We start from the raw sequence: 19,454 nt of genomic DNA on the forward strand, positions 1-19,454 counted from the left end.
ATCTGACCCCAGCGGTTGTGTGACGTCACCGGAGAAGCTGAGCAGTTGCTCGTGATCCTAGAGCAGTTTTTTGTTCCGCTTGAGATGGTCGTAGCAACCATTGAAGATGACGTTGACAGCGGATCCGCTATCCACCAAAATTCTCCCCACCGAGAATTTGCCCAGAATGGCATCGACCAAGAATGGGTCGTCATGGGGTAAATGCACTCCGCGCTCTTCCTCCTCCGAAAAGGTAATAGGTTCCCAACCTGATTTCGGGAGTTTGGCGGATCTTTCGTAGCGGATATTGCAGACTTCCTTTGGGTGATTAGCGCGTGCATAGCGCTTCCTTGCCCTGTGAGACATGCTGGTGATTGGGGCACCGCCATCGATGGTGTTGATGCGGCCCAAGGTCTCAACGTTGGCAATTACTGGTGGTGGCTGACGCACCTTGAACTGGTCCATCTTGCCATCACGGTACAAGGTCTCAATGGCCGTTTTGAGAGCATTGCAACTGTTGGTATTGTGGCCGCTGTCCTCGTGGTATTTGCACCACTTGCCGGTGTTCCTGGGCTTGCCTGTTTTTGGGTATTTTGGAGGGGGTGGCGGTGGGATCTGATCCTTGCACTGATTGTAGATGTCTTCATATGAGGCAGTCAGGACCGTGAAAACTGCATACCGCTGCGAGGACTCCGCCTGCTTGTTGCGGTTATCCCCATGGGTTGGGCGGTTTCCCTTATGGTAATGCTGGTCCTTCTGCCGCTTGCTCTGGTGGTGGCCCTGTTGCCACTCCCTTTTCTTGTCAGTTGATGGTGCTGAGGGGGTCTTGCTAGCGGTTTCCTGATGACTGGAAGATGGCTGTGTTGATTTTGGTGTTAGTGGTGGCGGTGGGGTTTCTCCGTATGTGATGAATTCCGCCTGGGCGTGAATGACCGCCTCACTCATGACGTGGTCATACGTCGCATTGGGATGATTGTAGTTGAGGTGATAGAGGAACGGTCCCTTGAGCAGTCCCTTCCTGAAGGCCGCCGACGCCATCGTTTTGTCTAGGTCACGGCACTGAGATGCTGCCGCCCGCCACCTTGTGACGAAGGCCTTCAGTGACTCGTCCTCCCCCTGCTTGACGCTGAACAGCTGACTTGTGTTGTGATGACCAGCGGATAATAAGATGAACCGGGAGAGGAAAGCATGGGATAGTGCATTGAATGAACTGACAGACCCCGGCGGACACTCAAAGAACCAGTTCATTGCCTCGCCATCCAACGTTTCGCTAAACAAGTGGCACAAGGTGGCGTCGTCGAACCCCTTGTTGTTGGTGACCTTCTTGAAGGTGTCCATGTGGACGAAGGGATCAGACATTCCACCGTAATGCGCCATCTTTGGGGTTTTTGCATATGCCGGTCTGACAGCCTGCAGAATGGCAGCGGTGAAGGGCCCGGGTCTGGAAGCGAAGAGCGGATTCTGAGTTGGCGCTGGGACGCTCGACTCCGCCCGGATCAACCTCTGCTCCAGCTGGTGCATCCTTTCCAATATCTGGGCGGTTGCATCGTTGGTGGAATCAGCCTGAACAACCCGCTGGGACAGCCCGCACCTTGGCACAGGCGGAATATTCTCGGTCCTTGCCCTAGCCTCCGAGCGGTTGGTGTGCGGGAGTGATTCCGCTTCTTGTTCTAACATGGGTTGGGGTATGGGCGGTGGTCCCATTCCCAATAACTCGGGTGGGTTCAGCGGCACCTGCATCTGTATGACCGGCCCCGGCCCCAACGTTCCGGTGCCGGGTCGGCTATGCCTGGTGCTATGTGATTGCTCGCTCTGTGTTGGGCGGGTGGTGGCCTCCAGCGTCTTCTTTAATTCCTCGAAACGTGTCATGAGCGTAGCCACCTGCCGCTGGGCTTCAGCCTTTTCCTTGCGTTCCGCCTCACGCACCTTGTTTGCCTTGTGAAGATCCGCCAGTGCTAGCTCGTACATAGTGACGAGATCTTGGACCGGCGGGCGGCTGCTGCTCGGATTTGCCTCACCGCCGGGGTTGGCCGGGGTTGTGAATAGTGCGCGGTTAACGCCTACTGCTGGGTCGGGAGGTTGGGGGACGGCGGGATGGTCTGCCTGCTCTTCAGCGTTTCCCCCGCTACCGTTAGTCATGGTGATTGTGGTGGGATGGCCTTTTGTTCAAGGATTCCCACAGACGGCGCCAATGTTAATGTCTAAAAGTTCGGCGGTAGCTGAACCTTTGTTAACGCTGATCCGGTGGGCGGATCGATACTTATGGTGTTCTCAAAGCCTCCGCTACCTGTCAAGTAAAATACAAAGGGCGTCAGAGGGAGACCGCGTTGGGCGGTCTTCAACTCTCCGATGCCTAAGTTAGTCAATGTATTTATGTTGACAAAGTAACAGTAGGTAAAGTATTGAATGCGTAATTAATGAGGAGAGAGGAGAGGACCTTTTATAGGTGAGGAAGAGGTTGATCTTCTCTTTGTTTTCGATGTGGGACTGATATGCTTCAGTTCCCAGTTTCAGAAGCTTCTGATGCCATCTTGGCGCGGCGCGTGGCGGCGCGTTGGCGGCAATCTGGAGGTGGTCCGACGTTGGGGCTGTAGCCCGCCTGGCGGTGTGTCTGCATGTCATTCCTTTGGTTGGAATCAGTACCTTCGGCGGTACAATGAGCGTAGCCCGTTAGAGCTAATTATGCTTGTAAATGTACATGTATGTACACTCTCTCAACGACAAAACCAAAGTTCTCGTCTCGACTTCTCCGACCAAAATCCAGTTCTCCAACCCAACTTCTAGTCTCCACCATTGACGCTTGAAACTGGCCTCAGATTGCATGATTATCACAACACAAACTTTCTTCTTTTCCTTTCTCGATGCCCGATATCAGTCCCCGCTGAACCTCGTCATCTCCTTCGTCCTCCTCACTGCTGTCGTTTGGGTTCAACGATGACGTGGTCACCGGAGTTCATCACAAGTGAAGACCCCGATCAAGGTCCCCAAGTCGCCGTATAAGGTAAAACTTTGAGTTTTCTGAGTTTGAAAATTTGGGATTTTTCGGATTTTGCATCTGATTTGGTCCTTTTTAGGGTTATGGATTTTGTGGTGTGTTTGATTTTTCAGGTTGGGTATTAGCTTTATTGATTAGCTTATTTTTTCAGGTTTTGGATTTGCAAGATGATTTCAGGTTGGGTATTAGCTTTATTGATTAGCTTGATTGGTTTTGACATTGTTGAGAAATTGTTGCTGTGATTGGTGATTTAGCTTATGAATTTTGTGGTGTAATACCGGTGCCTGAGTGATCAAGTCACATTCTCACAAGACAATTTTCTTCTCTTGCATTTGTTTAGAAATAGAGCTCAACATGGATCGAGGATTGACAGGCTTATGATAATTACCGGTGCCTGACTCAGATACAGTTTTCAGTTTATAGTAGTCGGTCTAGAATTTATATCTGAGAAAGTAAACACTGTATCTTAGATAAGAGTAGAATGATATCAAGGGGTTATGAATGGTGATGTACATAGATTAATGAATGTAAGTTTATGCAATCAATCATCATTCGTTTTAACCCTTCTTTGACTATCGAGTCTTGAAAAGGCAAAGGTAAGGACAGAGGAAAAATTATTCTTTCTTTTTTGTAGATAAGTATTCCTTGATGCTTGGGACAAGAAATTATTTACTAATTACTAGTGGTTACAAACTTACAATTGCTTACTTCTAAATCCTTTTCTCACTTGCGTTCCTCTTTTTTTAATTTTTCTGTTTCCTTTGTTTAGGTTTTGGATGCACCGGCCTTGCAAGACAATTTCTGCTAATGCTGGTGGATTGGTTGCTGCATAATGTATTGGCTTTGGGGTAGGAAAACTGTGTTTATTTGTGGAATCAATGTATAGAAAGTGTGACCTCTTAGCTTTATGAAATCAATGTATAGAAAGTGTGAATGTAATGTGCATTTTCTCATAACACAGAGCTTTGCTCTTGCTATTCTGGAGAAGGTTCATTTTGTTGTACTTTATAGTATTATAGAAGGAATGAAGTCCATGTATGTTGTGTATTGTATCAGCTTCAGAAAGGTTTAGCTTTGCTTTGAGAGCATTTTGTTTATTGGTTGTGGTTGTTGTCTACTTTGGCAACAGACATTTATTGGAAACAAAGTTGTTTACTTTGGCAACAGATTTATTAATTGGAACCATTTTGAATCTAAATTTGCATATAGCTTCAGAATTGAACTTTTGATCCCATAGTTCCTCATTCATTTTCTAGAATCATTACATATCAAGTCATGACAGAAAACAACTAAAACACTAAAACACTCGTGTAACATTTCGAGGATGGGCGCAAAGTCTAGATTGGGTGATCAATGCAATGCAACTTATAGCAGAAGCAGCAGCACGTATTTCTCTATATGATTCAACTTCATCAGGAAATGCCTGGTCAAGTTCTTCCAGTTGATGCTCTCGTAAACTCTGAACAAAACATTACAGCAAGTTGAATCAGGTAACTTGACAAACTGAAGTGGGATATAAAAATGATTAAATGGGTTCAAAACTAAAATGTAAACTCGGCATTTGCCTTGAAGGTATCAGTTTTGCCTTTAGTGATCAGATTTTTGGCATTGCAGCTGTTTATGAGATCCCTTGTAAGTAAATCAGGATTCTTTCCATTGTCGATCAACCTATGCAAACTCGGCATATCTTTTGTGGTCAAAATGGGCCATAAACAAAAAATTTTAGTCGCAGGAAAAATGTAAAATTATAGAAGAAGACTCACTTAATAACCTCCATAGGAATCTGGAAATTGCATTTGTCTGACAAGTTAGCCATATTGTCCAGCTCCATGGCAAGAGCATTTCTGAGAGGTAAATTCCAATGTGAGAAAATCTCCGATAAACAATCATATATACTGGGAAAGATTGGGAATTAGTCTTTGGCTCTCCTCATAAGTACATGATGACATTCTTTGCCTCTGACAAAAAGGTATCATTCTGAGCAACCTCATGATAATCGTTTGTCCCAGATTTGGGACCAGCCAAACTCAAAATAGCCCCCATTCAATATCTGCAAAGTATCAGTAAGCCTATGAAACTCATGCCTTTTTGTCAACCCCTAACTTGGACCAAACAAACAAACAAACAAAAAAACAAGAAAAGAGAAAAAAGAGAAAAAAAAAATATTGGATATCTTTTGACCTCATGATATTTTACTGCAAAAAGATACAAACTTCTTAACAGATGCAAGAAGAAACAGTTGAGAATATGGCTTCCAAAGCTACTTAGAGGCAACACTCCTGTTTTTGACCAACTTGAGCTAAATTATGCTACTTTTTTCATAGTAGTATGCTAATATGCAGATATATAAGTTCCAGAATCTTGAAGACTATGAACAAGACTCTGCCATATAATCTTCAAATGAATTCTATGTCTTCCAAAACATTGATCAACCTATAATCCATATAGAAGCTAAATCAGTAAAGCATTAGCGGTAGTTGACTGATGCAAAATAAGAAAAATCCCAAATCAAATGCAAAATCTGAAAAATCCCAAATCTTCAAACTCAGAAAACTCAAAGCTTACCTTACAGTTCACCTGTTGATGAACAACCATCCTCATCCATACTAGTGGAACTTGACTCCCCATCTTTGTTAATAGCAGGTCTACATAAAGTAAGCAAAAATAAAGTTGGGTATATATCAATCTATAAAATTGTTGACATAAACAATAATCTCAAACATAGTGAACTATAAATTCTTACTTTCCATGAAGTGTTGGACAATTTCTTTTGTCATGTGACTGACCAAATAGTCCACATCCATGACATTGCCTACCTTGACTCTCCTTTACCTTAACTTTCCTCTTCTCTTTTCCTTTTTTCAACCTTCTCCCACACCCTTTGGCCCTCACTTGATTTGGTTCATTAAAAATATGCTGAATAGCATCAATCTTGGTCTCCAAAACTACTGCACTTTGTCCACTTTCATTACCAATCAATGTTTTAAGATTCTCCAAGAAAGCATCCAAGCATTCCATAAAGAGCTGACTAGCTTCATCACTCACCATTGCCTTATCAATTGCATCTGTAGCATGCTGGAATAGTTTAGTCCTCCTTGCAAGTAAAGCTTTGTTATCTTTTACCTCCATTCCATCAGAATCTAACACAAGACTCTGTCTTGCAGCTTTAGTCCATCTCTTCAATATGTACTGAATAGGCAATTTATCAATATCTTGGATTTTAATCAAATATGACAAAACATGCCGACATGGAAGCCCTTCACTCTCAAACTTTCTACAGCTGCATGATGCAAAATCAGAAACTTTTTCGTAAGTCAGTTCACGAGATTTACAAGTATCAATGTTCTTTCGCATAACCTTAAACACGCAATGAGTGACATTTTCTCTTAGAAGTTCTAGTTTATATTTGAAGCACTCTTTCAATTGTTCTTGAACTTCATAAAATAGCTTACGTGTATAAACCTTAGCCATATGATCTTCTATGTCAAGGGACATGACAGTTTTTGGCTTCTCATCAATATTAATATGATCCTCCTCTAACTCATAATGGCGTTGGTGAAGAAGTCCCCTCTTAAACTGAACCATAAATTCCACCAACGAATTCTGATCAGAAACATAATTCTTGAAGAAAGAATGTTTCTCTCCGCTCTTTGACTACTTGACATTCCTGCTGAGAAAACATGATTTACATGTGCTGGTATCCATGACGAACGAATTTCATATATTGACTCCAACCACTTGTTATCACTCAACCCACTCTTCTCAGTAATTTCAATCCATCTTGAGTCAAACTCCTCTCTACTACTTGAATTCCATATGCAGCTATGAAAGTCTTGGTAGTAATCCCGATATTTAATCGCATCTAGCTTCTCAGAAAATTTATTTAGAATGTGCCAACTGCAATATCTATGAAATGTTTGTGGGAGTGCTTCTGAAATGGCTTTAGTCATAGCAGGATCTTGGTCAGTAATAATCATTTTGGGGGCATTTTCTGGTGCATTTCCTGGCATAGCATTTAGAAGTTCCTTGAATAACCAAACAAAAGAATCGGCTGTCTCATCATTTAAGAATGCACAAGCAAAGATGATTGTCTGCCCATGATTATTAACACCAGTGAATGGTGCAAAAATCATTCCATACCGATTTGTGTTGTATGTAGTATCAAAGATAACTACATCTCCATAAAAGCTGTAAGCTCGTCTTGAAATTGAGTCAGCCCAAAAGCACCTTGTTACTCTGTTTTCCTCATCTGACTCTATTGTATAGACAAAAGAAGAATCTTTTTCTTTCTCATTCTGAAAATGCATGTACAATAGATCTCCATCATGCCCTTTCTTCGCTTCACGACAAGTTCTTCCATAATTATACAGATCACGCTGTGTACAACCAATATTCTCAATGCCACCTGCCTGAACACCAAAGAATTCAAACTGTGTATGTTTCTGAACATTTACCAAGCTTAGTTGCTGTGATAGAACTGTGTTAACTTTTAAAACACGACGGTGAGATCTCAACAAATGTACTCTAGGTGGGCTTGTTAATGGGTGGTTATAACCCTCGACAAATACAGAGATTGCATATCTCCCATACTCCTTCTTTCTCACAACTGCAATTCTTGCTTTACAACCCACTTTTGGTAATCCTCTCTTACGTTTTTCTCCTTCAACTTTGGAAGTTCCTTGCTTATAACAGACATACTCCTTCCTCATAAGTTGGGTATTATCTTTGTTGGTTGCACTAGAATGACTTCTGATACTAAACCCTGCTTTTTTTGCATATCTATTGTAGAAAGCAGCAATTCACATCATCTATTGTTTCAAACTCTTGGTGCAATTTAGGCATCAACTCTGCCTTTACTTGAGGAATATAAACATGATCATCCTCTGACTCCATTTAATTGAAACTGAAAAGCACACATACACCCAACTTACTTTTGTCAGTAAGCAATGCCGATGAAAAGAAAAGATAGAAATTCAACCAATGTCAATATGAAAATTACCCATGAATGCTTTTCATTGCTGCCTAAAACTAAAAAAGATACATCAACAATCAATGAAAACACCATAACATCAACAAAAGAAAGAAAGAAGAAACCCAGAAACAGAAAGAAGAAAAGCCCCAAATATGGTAAAACCCTAATTTTGGTAATTGGAAATCAAACAAATCAAAGAAAAGAGACAGCCCATACTCCAGATGTGTTCCTCTGCTTCCAAGTCTTCAACTTTTGGCGCGAAAACTCCAAGGGAGGTCGGGACCATAAGAGAACTACAATTTTCATGAGAAAGAGGAAAAAAAAAAAAAGCTTCAGTTGCAATAATCTGCAACCTGAGAAGAGTTTCAAGCATCAATTGTGAGAAGACATGGATTGGAAGACATGGATTTTGGCTGGAGAACCAAAGAAAACTTTGGTTTTGTTGTTGAGAGAGTGAGTCGGGTTTGAAGGCACAGAGCTATTTGACGAGATTGTTATTGGAAGAAGACTCATCTGGGCCATTCCTTTTCATTTAAGCCAATCAACGGCTGAGAGCCGTCCGTCCGCAGTTTTATAATTTCACGGACGTCCTCTTTCGATCCCTTCTGATATATATATATATATATATATATATATATATATATATATAGAGGCCTGTTCTAGGGCGAACGTCGATGCTTCTGTGCTAGGATTGATCCCAAAATGCCGGTAGAATATATATATATATATATATATATATATATATATATATATATATATATATATATATATATATATATATATATATATATAGGCCTGTTCTAGGGCGGACGTCGATGCTTCTGTAGCAATCAGGCGCCGATGGTGGCGCGAATCTTGCCGGATGGAGGCCAGAGGCATCCCAGACCGGTTCTGGGCAGCAATCGAGGTCGAAGGTTATGGGCAGCGACCTCACCTGAAACTTCAAGATTTTTGGCAGGGACTGCAAACTAGTAGCCGACGAGTCCACCAGCAAGAAGAAAGTCAAGATCGACCCCTGGCCTTCGTCCAGCAAGTCCCGCAGCACCGTCGCCGCCTGAATGGAGCAGAAGCATCGACTTCCGCACTTTTAGGGCTGTGCGGATGTCCGCCTCTGATCTCCTCTCTCTCTCTCTCTCTCTATATATATATATATATATTTTTTTTTTTTTTTATTTTTTTTTTTTTTTCTCACAAAGGTATAAGCTTCATAAACTCAAGCCCTAAATTTTACCTTCTTTCAAACCACGGCACATGTGATAAATCTACAATTAGATGAAAATGTTCCCTGTGAACTTTTGTGCGAAATTTAGCTGCAATGAATTAGGTAACTGCAGATTACAAGAACTACCCAATATACAACAGAAAGAAGAAACTTTATCCAAAACTATTCTACTAGATCACCCCCCAGAGATTTGCATAAACTAATTAAACCCCATCAGAAAGTTCAAAATCAATTAGCTCCATAGCCTTAATTTTCAATTTGAACTAAACAAAAATAACAAAAAACTTTGTCTAAATTGTACAGAATCTGAACAAATATAACCCATGAAAATGAGGTAAATGTCGTAGAAATTTGAGTGAAGCTGATTCGACCAGTGACGGCATATATGAGTAAACACGTGTGTTGCATGCATGCATTTCAAAGTCCCAATTAAACTATGTTGTGGTATATAATATCACTTGGAACGACAACAAAATATGATAGGGAGCCACGTGAAAATGATCTATCGAGGTGTGCTTATTTGGTAAAGTCAAACACAACATCTTGATTATTAAAGCTTGAACTTGATATATACGCCTCGATCAAGGAATTTTCTTTTGCTCTACTCCACTTTGTGATTAACATGAATTATCAATCTGATTGAAACAAAATACAGGAAGTATAGAAAAAGTTTTATAAAACTTCGGATTGATAGAAATTTTTGGAGACGTGAGAACTGTTAAGTAAATTAATTTTTTATAGTTTATCTATAAGTATAAACATATTCATGAGCAAGGTTCGAAAAATCGCTAGGCGCTAGTTGGGCGGTGGCCAAGAAACTAGCACCCAGGCGCCTAGGCGGTTTTCATTTTTTTAATTTATAATTTAATTTTAATGCATATACAAATATATATGTATATATATATATATATATATATATATATATATATATATATATATAAAGACTTAAATGAATATTTAAAGATTTATTATAATTTATAAATAAGAGTAATAAGAATATTATATGAAAAGTATTTTTAATTCTCATTGCCCATGTGCTCATGTCAGAGACGAGCTCCCATTCTCATTTCTTCTTTTCACTTCCGACTTTCATTGTTTACCTCTACAGCTCTGCTTTACCTTTCAATTTGTTCAAGAATCAAAATCCTGACAAATCCAATAGTCTCATTGAGATTAAAAGGTGAAGTATGTTATGGGTTTAAGATTTGCTCTCCTTTTCAATTCGTTCAGTGCATGCCCAGCACCGCCGACAGCCTCGCTCTGCATCTTTCCCAGATCGTCTTCGCCGGCGTTTCACTCGCGGTCATGGCCTTCACCAATGATTTTTCTTTTGTTACTGTCTTTTGGTAATGCTTGTTGCTTTTGGGCATTCGTGATTTTTCAATTTTTGGTTTGGATTTCAAGTCTTTGATTGTGGTTGTGGTGTTGTAATTATGTCAGCAACCTTGTTGCTATTGTTTCAAAGGGATTCATCGATGTGTTTTGTGATCCAAAGCTGTGAAACGACGATGTCTCGACCCAAGATCTGATTTGGAAGGAAGAGATTCTGATGCCGACGCCCAGCAAAACCCAGCAACAGTCCCGCCTAGCCCAAGCGCCTAGTCGCCCGCCTGGGCCGTCTAGGTGGCCGCCCATTCCTTGCCCGCCCAAAAGCTCCGATTTTGCATTAGTCGAGGCGGAGAGCTGCCGTCCAGCGCCAAGGCGGCCGATTTTTAGAACACTGTTCATGAGGAACTACTACGTCAAACAATATAAGGCTCGTTTTTTTATTTTTTATTTTTACTTTTTTATTTTTATGCCAGGAACCGTTCGTGCATTGCATGTGTCTTCTTCCAGAAAGTGTTATCCACCATGGTCAAAAGAAACAAAGACATTGTTGTCCACAAAACTATACAGTCCCCACTTACGTTAGGGCATTTTCTTTCGCTCAACTTCACTTTGAGATAGATTGCTGTATTGTACTTTATATTTTCAATCTGATGAATCAATATACAAAATATAAAAGTTCTGTAATACTTTGGATTATTAGAACTTCGAAGACGGGAGAACTAGATTAGTTAATTTACTATAGATTATCCGTAAATATAAAAATACTGAATCAGGAACTACGTACGTCAAAGAATCTAAGGGACGTATGTGATGCCAGGAACCGTTCTTGCATTTCATGTGTTTATTATGTATATATTCTTGTTCTAGAAGCCAAAACAAACAAACATTATTGTTGTCTACAAAACTAAACAATCCCCACTTATCGAGAAAATTAAAGTAAATTTCAAATTGACATCCCTCCACCCCCAGTATTCTCTCTCAAAATCGTAAGAATACTCTTTGGATTGATTTACATATATAATCAAGCTAGGTAGATGATGTGTGTGTTAAGAATATATATATCCCACATGGAAAAAATGGGACCATGCCTATGGATTTATAAGGGTTTGGGCCACTCCATCCATTGTCAATTGGTTTTGGATGTGAACCCCAAATTATTTTATCATGGTATCAGAGTGGGTTATCCCACGTGTGCTTGTCTCACGGTGACTGGCCACACAGGCTCCACGTCACCCAAAGTTGTCTACGTGTATGGCTTGAATATTTGTCACGTGTGCTTGCCTCACGGTGACTGGCCACACAGGCTCCACGTCACCCAAAGTTGTCTACGTGTATGACTTGAATATTTGTCACACGTGCGGGGCATGTTGAGAATATATATATCCCACATGGAAAAATGAGACATTGCCTATGGATTTATAAGGGTTTGGGTCACTCCATCCATTACCAATTGATTTTGGATGTGAACCCCAAATTACTTTATCAGTGTGCTAGCTCGTACAGAGAAGTTTTAAATACACACCTCTAATTACTTAATACACACTCACTCAATACACCTACCATTTAATTTCTCATTCTAATATTTTACTAAATACACAACCCAAATTACCTAAAATTTCCTTAACCTAACAAACCATGAAATACACTATTATTTAATTAACAACATTAAGGCTACTATTTAATTTGATTAGTATAACCGATCATATTAATTACTTGTCTTAGTTATTGGGAAATCCATAAGGATTCATTATTGTTCACTTTAAATAGATGCTTAGAAAATTTGAGTTCTCATCCACCAAATAGCATATTGATCAAGTATAAAATTTTGAGTCAAACATTCAACCAAAACTGTATCAGTAGTTTCTCCACAATGGTGGAACTACGAAATTGTCATTGGATGGTCAAACAAATTAACAATTACAAAGTTTTATACCTGTGATGTTTTATATTAGATAATAAACTGACTAATCATAACTTTTAGAAAAAAATAAACTAAAAGTGGGAGTAAAGCAATTTGTTTTAAAAACTTTTTTTTTTTTGAAAGGATTTGTTTTAAAAACATTTAATGCCATTGATTTTGAAATTCTAAATTATATGGTTTCTCACCCCATTTAATTACAATTTATTTAAGAAAAATTTAAATTAGATGGTTTCTAACTTTATTCTTGTTTTAAATGAGGATGCATGTATAGAAATTTATTGTGTTTATAATTATAGAATCATATAAGGAATATATATTAAAAAAAAAACCTATTTTGTTAAGGGTTGTTTCTCTCGTCTCTCCCGAAGAACAGCCGTCACTTCTCTTTTCTTCTCTCCGTCCGACGGCGCGTCGCCTTGATGTCGTCGTCGGACGGGTCTCCTTGGTCTTCTGTTGTTCTGCTCCCCCTTCGGGTTGGGTAGTGAGAGTGGGGGCAAATAAGTGCCCTAGATCGGGTCCGATCTGGAGCATCTAGCGGCTTGTGAGACGATGGGTGAGGTCATGCACGCTGGGTTCGAGCGATGGAGGAGGTGGAGGTCGGCCTCGTCTGGTTTCGCAGTGGTCTTCTCCTGGTCGTGAGGTCGCTGCTCCTTCCGATTTGGCTGGAACTTGAAGGACGATGGCTTCTTCTTTCTTTTCTGGACTGGATCGACGTGGTGGATGCAGGTGGCGTTGGTGGTCGACGGCGAGTACTCCGGCGGGCATCCAGGCGGGTTTGGCCGGGTTCATGGTTTGCGGGTGATGTGTTGGGCCTCATCTTGGGTCTCTGTTGTTGGGCTAGGGCAGGGTCTGCTTTGTTGGGCTCTGTTTTTCTTTAGGGTTTTTAATCTAGGTTTTTTTAGATTTAAGCTAGCATTTTTTCTTTTTTCTTTGAGCCTCTGCTTTAAGAATAATATTGGGGAAGGGTCTTGGCTGCGTTCGGATCCTCCCTAGTAGTGTCAAGGTTACTTGAATCATTGGAGCTTAATCCTATGGTTACATTATGTTTTGAGTAGTCTAGGGCTTGCTTTAGGTTATTCATTCATGGCTCTCTTCTGTCGTTGCCCGGAGTCCGGATGAGTCATTTGTAATGTTTCCTACTTTACTATTAATGGACTGACACCCCACGCGTTCAAAAAAAAAATATATAAGGAATATATGATTATTTTTATTTTTATTTTAATATATAGATGTCTATTTTGGTCATTTCATCTATCTATAAAATCTGATTTGAAATATAAAATAATATAGATATGTATTAAGTAGTTTGGGGTGTGTATTTAAAATTTCCCGATCAAAAATGAGGTTCATGAAATCAATCATTATAATTATGTGGTTAATCGTACCCTGCAGACAAATCAAACTTTTTAGAAACATTTATTAACGAAAGGACTTGCACGCGGAGCTTCTAATTTCAAAAGCAAAGTGGAAGTTGCACAACTTTGAGAAAACTGATTTCATATACTGTAAGCACATTGTGCTCTTGAAATCGATCCTAATCAAACAAAATCAATTCTACATTCGAATACTTCTTGATCCTTGTTAATTAGAGAACAAACACCAACAGCAACCGCCATCACCATGTTACCACCACAGAATACCAACTTTCAAACCCCTCCAAGTTATCGGCAAGCCAAGGACCTTAATTAGGAACTAATATCAAAGTAGACATCTTCATTGGCTGGTGGTTACTTACCTAGCGCTTTGATGAAGATGTTGTTACGAATTATGGCAAATCACGTTTTAGATACGGCAGAGAATATTTTAGCTAGTGGCATTTCTTCCCCATTGTTAATAAGGTGGTAGGTCCTTTGGGGTATCTTAGATTTCCTTTCCTGTACGGGAATTATTTTATTTTATTTTTTAATAAATTAAGTAGAAAATTAGACGAGATTAGTCCTTCGGCAATTCCTTAACAGAAAATTACATTAGGGAGGGCATGAGGATTAGCCTTTACTTATAGACAAAGCATCCTTCAAAATCACTTTTACCTGTTTTTCTAAGCGTTAGGTTATCGCTATCGGTTTGCTTCGACCGAATTGGAAGAGAATCTTTTCCCTTTTTGGATAAACCCATCTTCCTTCTCCACATCAGCATATTATTCTATGTCAAATGCTCCAATTAAATATTTGATAGAACCCTAGCTAGCTTAATTGCATATAGTCAAAGATTGATTGGCATCATTTCTACTATTTCTCCCCCTTGTAAATATGCCAATGAATGCTTTTTAAAATTTTAATTAGCAATTGTCCCCCTTAATGACGAATTGATCCGTCTAATAGTTAGACTCTAATTGCGTTACGTACGTATGTAAGTATATTAACAAGGGACATATACTAGATTATCTAGGTCAAGAGTGTTCCGGTCACATTTTGAATTTGATTTATATTATATTCTCTTCTCTCTGTATGCAAACGTTTTATTATATCCGAGTATTTTCATGTGTAAGTTTTACCCCCTATAATTTCGGACTCGAAGGATAGAAAAAAAGTACACGAATATAAATAGCACTGTTTTGGGAAGTTATTAGCAGTGACTGATTTTTCTTCTTCATATGAGTGCAGAGTGCAGACCAAGACTACGAAGCATTTTCTCAATTATTGCATAATCGCAGCAGGCTTCCCTACGCACATATTTCATGACACATGAGACATGAGACACTCCGACGGGGTTCCGTGTTGACAGCATCCATTTGTGATGACCTTTCTTTTTTAGCTAGAAAGATCTTCAAATCTGCCTTCCTCTGAAATCTGCTCGTATGTCATGGAATGAGTTGACATTTGTCTATTCCAAGCTAATGCATACATAATTATGCAGATGGATGGATGGATCTAGCTGTGTTAAACCCAGAGTTACCTAGTGAATGGATATGCAAAGAGCTAAAGAAGTCGGTAAGGACTAATCAAGCATAAAAATCCTAAAAGGATAAAATGAGAATCAAATGACTTTTGGTTATCTATCATGTTATTCCTTGGTACGGCCAGTCAGTAATTATTCTATCTGGTTGAGAAACAATATTGCCATGATCACCACTCTTTAAATAGACCTAAGTGACAGCTCAAAGTTCATCACCTCCACACAGTCACTTCCATCATATATAGCACCCGCATTTCAAAGTTTCAAACTACTGAAAAAGTTTAGCTTTTGTAATGGATACGATAACAAGCATGGTGACTGGAAAGCCAGTGGTGATCTTCAGCAGGAGCACATGTTGCATGAGCCACTCCATCAGGTCACTGATAGCAGGGTACGGGGCGAATCCAACAGTGTATGAGCTTGATCAAATCCCAAATGGGCAAGTAATAGAGAGGGTACTAGTTGAGCAGCTGAAATGCGAGCCAAGTGTGCCAGTTGTTTTCATAGGCCAACAGTTCGTTGGTGGAGCTAATCAGGTCATGACCCTCCAACTCAGAAACCAGCTTGCGCCCAGGCTCCTAGCGGCCAATGCCATTTGGGTTTGGAACTAGTATACTACTCTAGTTATATCTATATTATATATAGTCATGACCCCAAATAACAGTACGTTTTCGTGTTCCCTCCCTCCCGATCCATTGGGTTTATTGTTATGGAGTATTTTAGCTAGTCATGACCCCAAATAACAGTACGGCAGAGAATATTTTAGCTAGTGGCATTTCTTCCCCATTGTTATTAATAAGGTGGTAGGTCCTTTTAGGTATCTTAGATCCTGTAAGGGAATTATTTTATTTTATTTTTTTATAAATTAAATAGAAAATTAGACGAGATTAATTCTTCGGAGATTCCATTAGAGAGGGCATGAGGATTAGCCTTTACTTATAGACAAAGCATCCTTCAAAATCACTTTTACTTGTTTTTCTAAGCATTTAGGTTATCGCTATCGGTTTGCTTCGACCGAATTGGAAGACAATCTTTTCCCTTTTTGGATAAACCCATCTTCCTTCTCCACATCAGCATATTATTCCATGACAAATGCTCCAATTAAATATTTGATAGAACCCTAGCTAGCTTAATTGCATATAGTCAAAGATTGACTGGCATCATTTCTACTATTTCTCCCCCTTGTAAATATGCCAATGAATGCTTTTTAAAATTTTAATTAGCAATTGTTCCCCTTAATGACAAATTGATCTGTCTAATAGTTAGACTCTAATTGCGTTAAGTACGTATGTAAGTATATTAACAAGGGACATATACTAGATTATCTAGGTCAAGAGTGTTCCGGTCACATTTTGAATTTGATTTATATTTATTCTCTTCTCTTCTGTAAGCAAACGTGTTATTATATCCGAGTGTTTTCATGTGTAAGCTTTAACCCCTATAATTTCGGACTCAAAGGATAGGAAAAAAATATACGAATATAAATAGCACTGTTTTTGGGAAGTTATTAGCAGTGACTGATTTTTCTTCTTCAAATGGGTGCAGACCAAGACTAAGAAGCATATTCTCAATAATTGCATAATCCAGATTTATGCAGATGGATGGATAGATCTAGCTGTGTTAAACCCAGAGTTACCTAGTGAATGGATATGCAAAGAGCTAAAGAGTCCTTATCGACTAATCATGCATAAAAATCCTAAAAGGATAAAATGAGAATCAAATGACTTTTGGTTATCTATCATGTTATTCCTTGGTACGGCCAATCAGTAATTATTCTATCTGGTTGAGAAACAATATTGCCATGATCACCACTCTTTAAATAGACCTAAGTGAGAGCTCAAAGTTCGTCACCTCCACAAAGTCACTTCCATCATATATAGCACCCGCATTTCAAAGTTCAAACTACTGAAAAAGTTTAGCTTTTGCAATGGATACGATAACAAGCATGGTGACCGGAAAGCCAGTGGTGATCTTCAGCAAGAGCACATGTTGCATGAGCCACTCCATCATGTCACTGATAGCAGGGTACGGAGCGAATCCAACAGTGTATGAGCTTGATCAAATCCCAAATGGGCAAGTAATAGAGAGAGTACTAGTTGAGCAGCTGAAATGCGAACCAAGTGTGCCAGCTGTTTTCATAGGCCAACAGTTCGTTGGTGGAGCTAATCAGGTCATGACCCTCCAACTCAGAAACCAGCTTGCGCCTAGGCTCCTAGCGGCCAATGCCATTTGGGTCTGGAACCAACAGTAGTATACTACTCTAGTTATATCTATATTATAGTCATGACCCCAAATAACAGTACGTTTTCGTGTTCCCTCCCTCCCGATCCTTTGGGTTTATTATCATCGAGTGAATATGTTGTACTCTATATAGCTATGGCTGGCAAACTTTTATGATCTTGTACTACTAGTTCCTGTACTACTAGTTCTTTATTTAGAAGAACAGAGCTGGGTGAAGTTTTTCCCACTTGGTTGGAGTGGGGAGCTTAATTTTTAAGTTCATCATGTAATTAATCTCCCTATATTACAGTTATTACTACGTTAAATAAAGTACGTAGAGTACTTGATCCTCTACCAGATTAGTTTGCCCAATTCTTCTCATTTGTTCTTCTTCTTCTTCTTCTTCCGAATTAAATGGTTCGACTCATTAATCATCACCTAAACACAAGGGTAAATCTATTACTTTAATCAGTCGTATTTACTCCTTACACATAGGAGAACAAGAGACCTTCATAACTGAAAACTCATGGTAATATACCACAAATCAATTTTGTTGTTCTGGGAACTATGTCCTGATCATGTATACTTGACATTCTCCCAACAACCATGCCCTGTGTGTCATATACATAGAGAGAGAACCTCCTTCTTTTAAGAATTTGAGAATTTTTGTTATTTTACACAAGTATGAGTCACTTAATTCAATGATCTCAACTATTGATCCTTTAGATTCATATGCAAGAATGATGTTTACAAAAAATCAACCAAATCCATAATCATTTGGTTATTCAGAAGTGTGTAAACAAATGTAATCCATCAGATAAAATCAAAACGAACATTGTGTCAATCAAATGGTTAAACCTTTTCCGATTTGGCTAGTTTTTTGTAGGATTCATATGTGTGTAGGTAACTAGAGAATGGGTGGTTGTGATTGTTAAAATACATTCTAAAAATAAAAACATCCTCACTTTTTTTTTTGACATGGGGCTGGTGCAGCTGCCCTCAAGCCTTGATTAATGAAATTGCTGAATACATGGGGGGGACGTAGAGCCTGAACCCCAAATTACAATAAGCATAAATAGTTCCTGAAATAATATCAGGATTCTCCACAAAATCTATGTATTCTAACAAGCACCAATTAGCAAAGAGTGCACGAATGACTACTCCATTTGCTTTGACATAGCGGTGACATACCGAAAAGATAACTCTATCATGAAGAAGCATCATTACAAATAGCGCAGCTTTCCCACTATGTTGCCGCACAGAAATAAATCCGGCGACACTCAATTTCATCCTGCCACTAGGAGGTTGCGTCCATTTGATGATCAAGCAAATAGCTCGCCACCTCGCTAGGCCAGTCAAGGCACAAGTCGAGAATGGAGTCTGCTGAAGGCACCATGCCACCGACCCGCAAGCAATACCCCCGTCGTCCCTCCACCAGTGACAAAGCCGCCGCACCAAGCAAGCATAGGCCGCTCCTCCATCCTCCCATCCTTCCCAAAACGCCAACAAACATTGCCGCCAAGACCATCAGATCCCAAACCCAAACCAAACCCGATCGAAACGCTACAATCCGATCTGGGCCCAACGGATCCCGTCTTCGCCACCACCTCCTGCCGCCTTGGGGAGAACGACACCAGTCCCATCTGCCAAACGCCGCACCCACGCTGCTCATCCCGAGCCAGATCTCCTTGTGAGTTGGATAGCGATTCCACCCTGCAACCTGCACTCCGACTAGGTTCACTCCAGTACCATCGACTACCGGACACACGGTCCACTATGGCCCGTCCGACGACGCCACCACGAGGGCGTGCCGTCGGACCGGGCATATACTTTTGACGAAGGACCAGATGTGCCTCCTAGGGTTTTCTGAGGGAAAAGTCGAGAGATCTATTTGGTTTTCTAACATCCTCACTTTTAAAAT

The 19,454-nt window shown here is 40.1% G+C and overlaps 3 protein-coding genes and 1 long non-coding RNA gene across 4 annotated transcripts; 3 read left to right on the top strand and 1 right to left on the bottom strand.

Annotated features, from left to right (window-relative positions):
• Positions 1 to 2,726: 2,726 nt before the first annotated feature.
• LOC133735913 (uncharacterized) lies at positions 2,727 to 4,021 on the top strand. Its single transcript, XR_009859344.1, has 2 exons — positions 2,727 to 2,980; positions 3,744 to 4,021. It is a non-coding gene; the product is annotated as an uncharacterized LOC133735913 (long non-coding RNA).
• Positions 4,022 to 4,271: 250 nt separating this feature from the next.
• LOC133737821 (protein FAR1-RELATED SEQUENCE 5-like) lies at positions 4,272 to 7,867 on the bottom strand. Its single transcript, XM_062165309.1, has 7 exons — positions 7,797 to 7,867; positions 6,664 to 7,753; positions 5,718 to 6,550; positions 5,545 to 5,619; positions 4,738 to 4,887; positions 4,540 to 4,642; positions 4,272 to 4,433 (listed from the first exon to the last, which is right to left on the bottom strand). Exons 1-7 carry the CDS (start codon positions 7,865 to 7,867, stop codon positions 4,272 to 4,274), a joined length of 2,484 nt encoding a protein of 827 aa, XP_062021293.1.
• A 7,677-nt stretch (positions 7,868 to 15,544) lies between these two features.
• On the top strand, positions 15,545 to 15,991 carry LOC133735343 (monothiol glutaredoxin-S6-like). Its single transcript, XM_062162761.1, has one exon. It carries the CDS (start codon positions 15,607 to 15,609, stop codon positions 15,922 to 15,924), a length of 318 nt encoding a protein of 105 aa, XP_062018745.1. The 5' UTR covers positions 15,545 to 15,606; the 3' UTR covers positions 15,925 to 15,991.
• Positions 15,992 to 17,143: 1,152 nt separating this feature from the next.
• LOC133741108 (monothiol glutaredoxin-S6-like) lies at positions 17,144 to 17,896 on the top strand. Its single transcript, XM_062169049.1, has one exon. The coding sequence runs from the start codon at positions 17,241 to 17,243 to the stop codon at positions 17,562 to 17,564; it is 324 nt and encodes a 107-aa protein (XP_062025033.1). The 5' UTR covers positions 17,144 to 17,240; the 3' UTR covers positions 17,565 to 17,896.
• The last annotated feature ends 1,558 nt before the right edge of the window (positions 17,897 to 19,454 follow it).

This window comes from Rosa rugosa, chromosome 3, assembly GCF_958449725.1.
Source record: "Rosa rugosa chromosome 3, drRosRugo1.1, whole genome shotgun sequence".
In the NCBI taxonomy this organism is placed as follows: Eukaryota; Viridiplantae; Streptophyta; class Magnoliopsida; order Rosales; family Rosaceae; genus Rosa; species Rosa rugosa.

What these genes read in the sequence shown, in the direction of transcription:
- LOC133737821 (XM_062165309.1), bottom strand. Translation starts at nt 7,867, where the DNA reads ATGGAGTCAGAGGATGATCATGTTTATATTCCTCAAGTAAAGGCAGAG. An exon ending in TGTTCATCAACAGGTGAACT is followed by an intron (nt 4,888 to 5,544) that starts GTAAGGTAAGCT and finishes AGCCAAAGACTA; the next exon opens with ATTCCCAATCTTTCCCAGTA. An exon ending in GCAAAACTGATACCTTCAAG is followed by an intron (nt 4,434 to 4,539) that starts GCAAATGCCGAG and finishes TGTTTTGTTCAG; the next exon opens with AGTTTACGAGAGCATCAACT.
- LOC133735343 (XM_062162761.1), top strand. Translation starts at nt 15,607, where the DNA reads ATGGATACGATAACAAGCATGGTGACTGGAAAGCCAGTGGTGATCTTC.
- LOC133741108 (XM_062169049.1), top strand. Translation starts at nt 17,241, where the DNA reads ATGGATACGATAACAAGCATGGTGACCGGAAAGCCAGTGGTGATCTTC.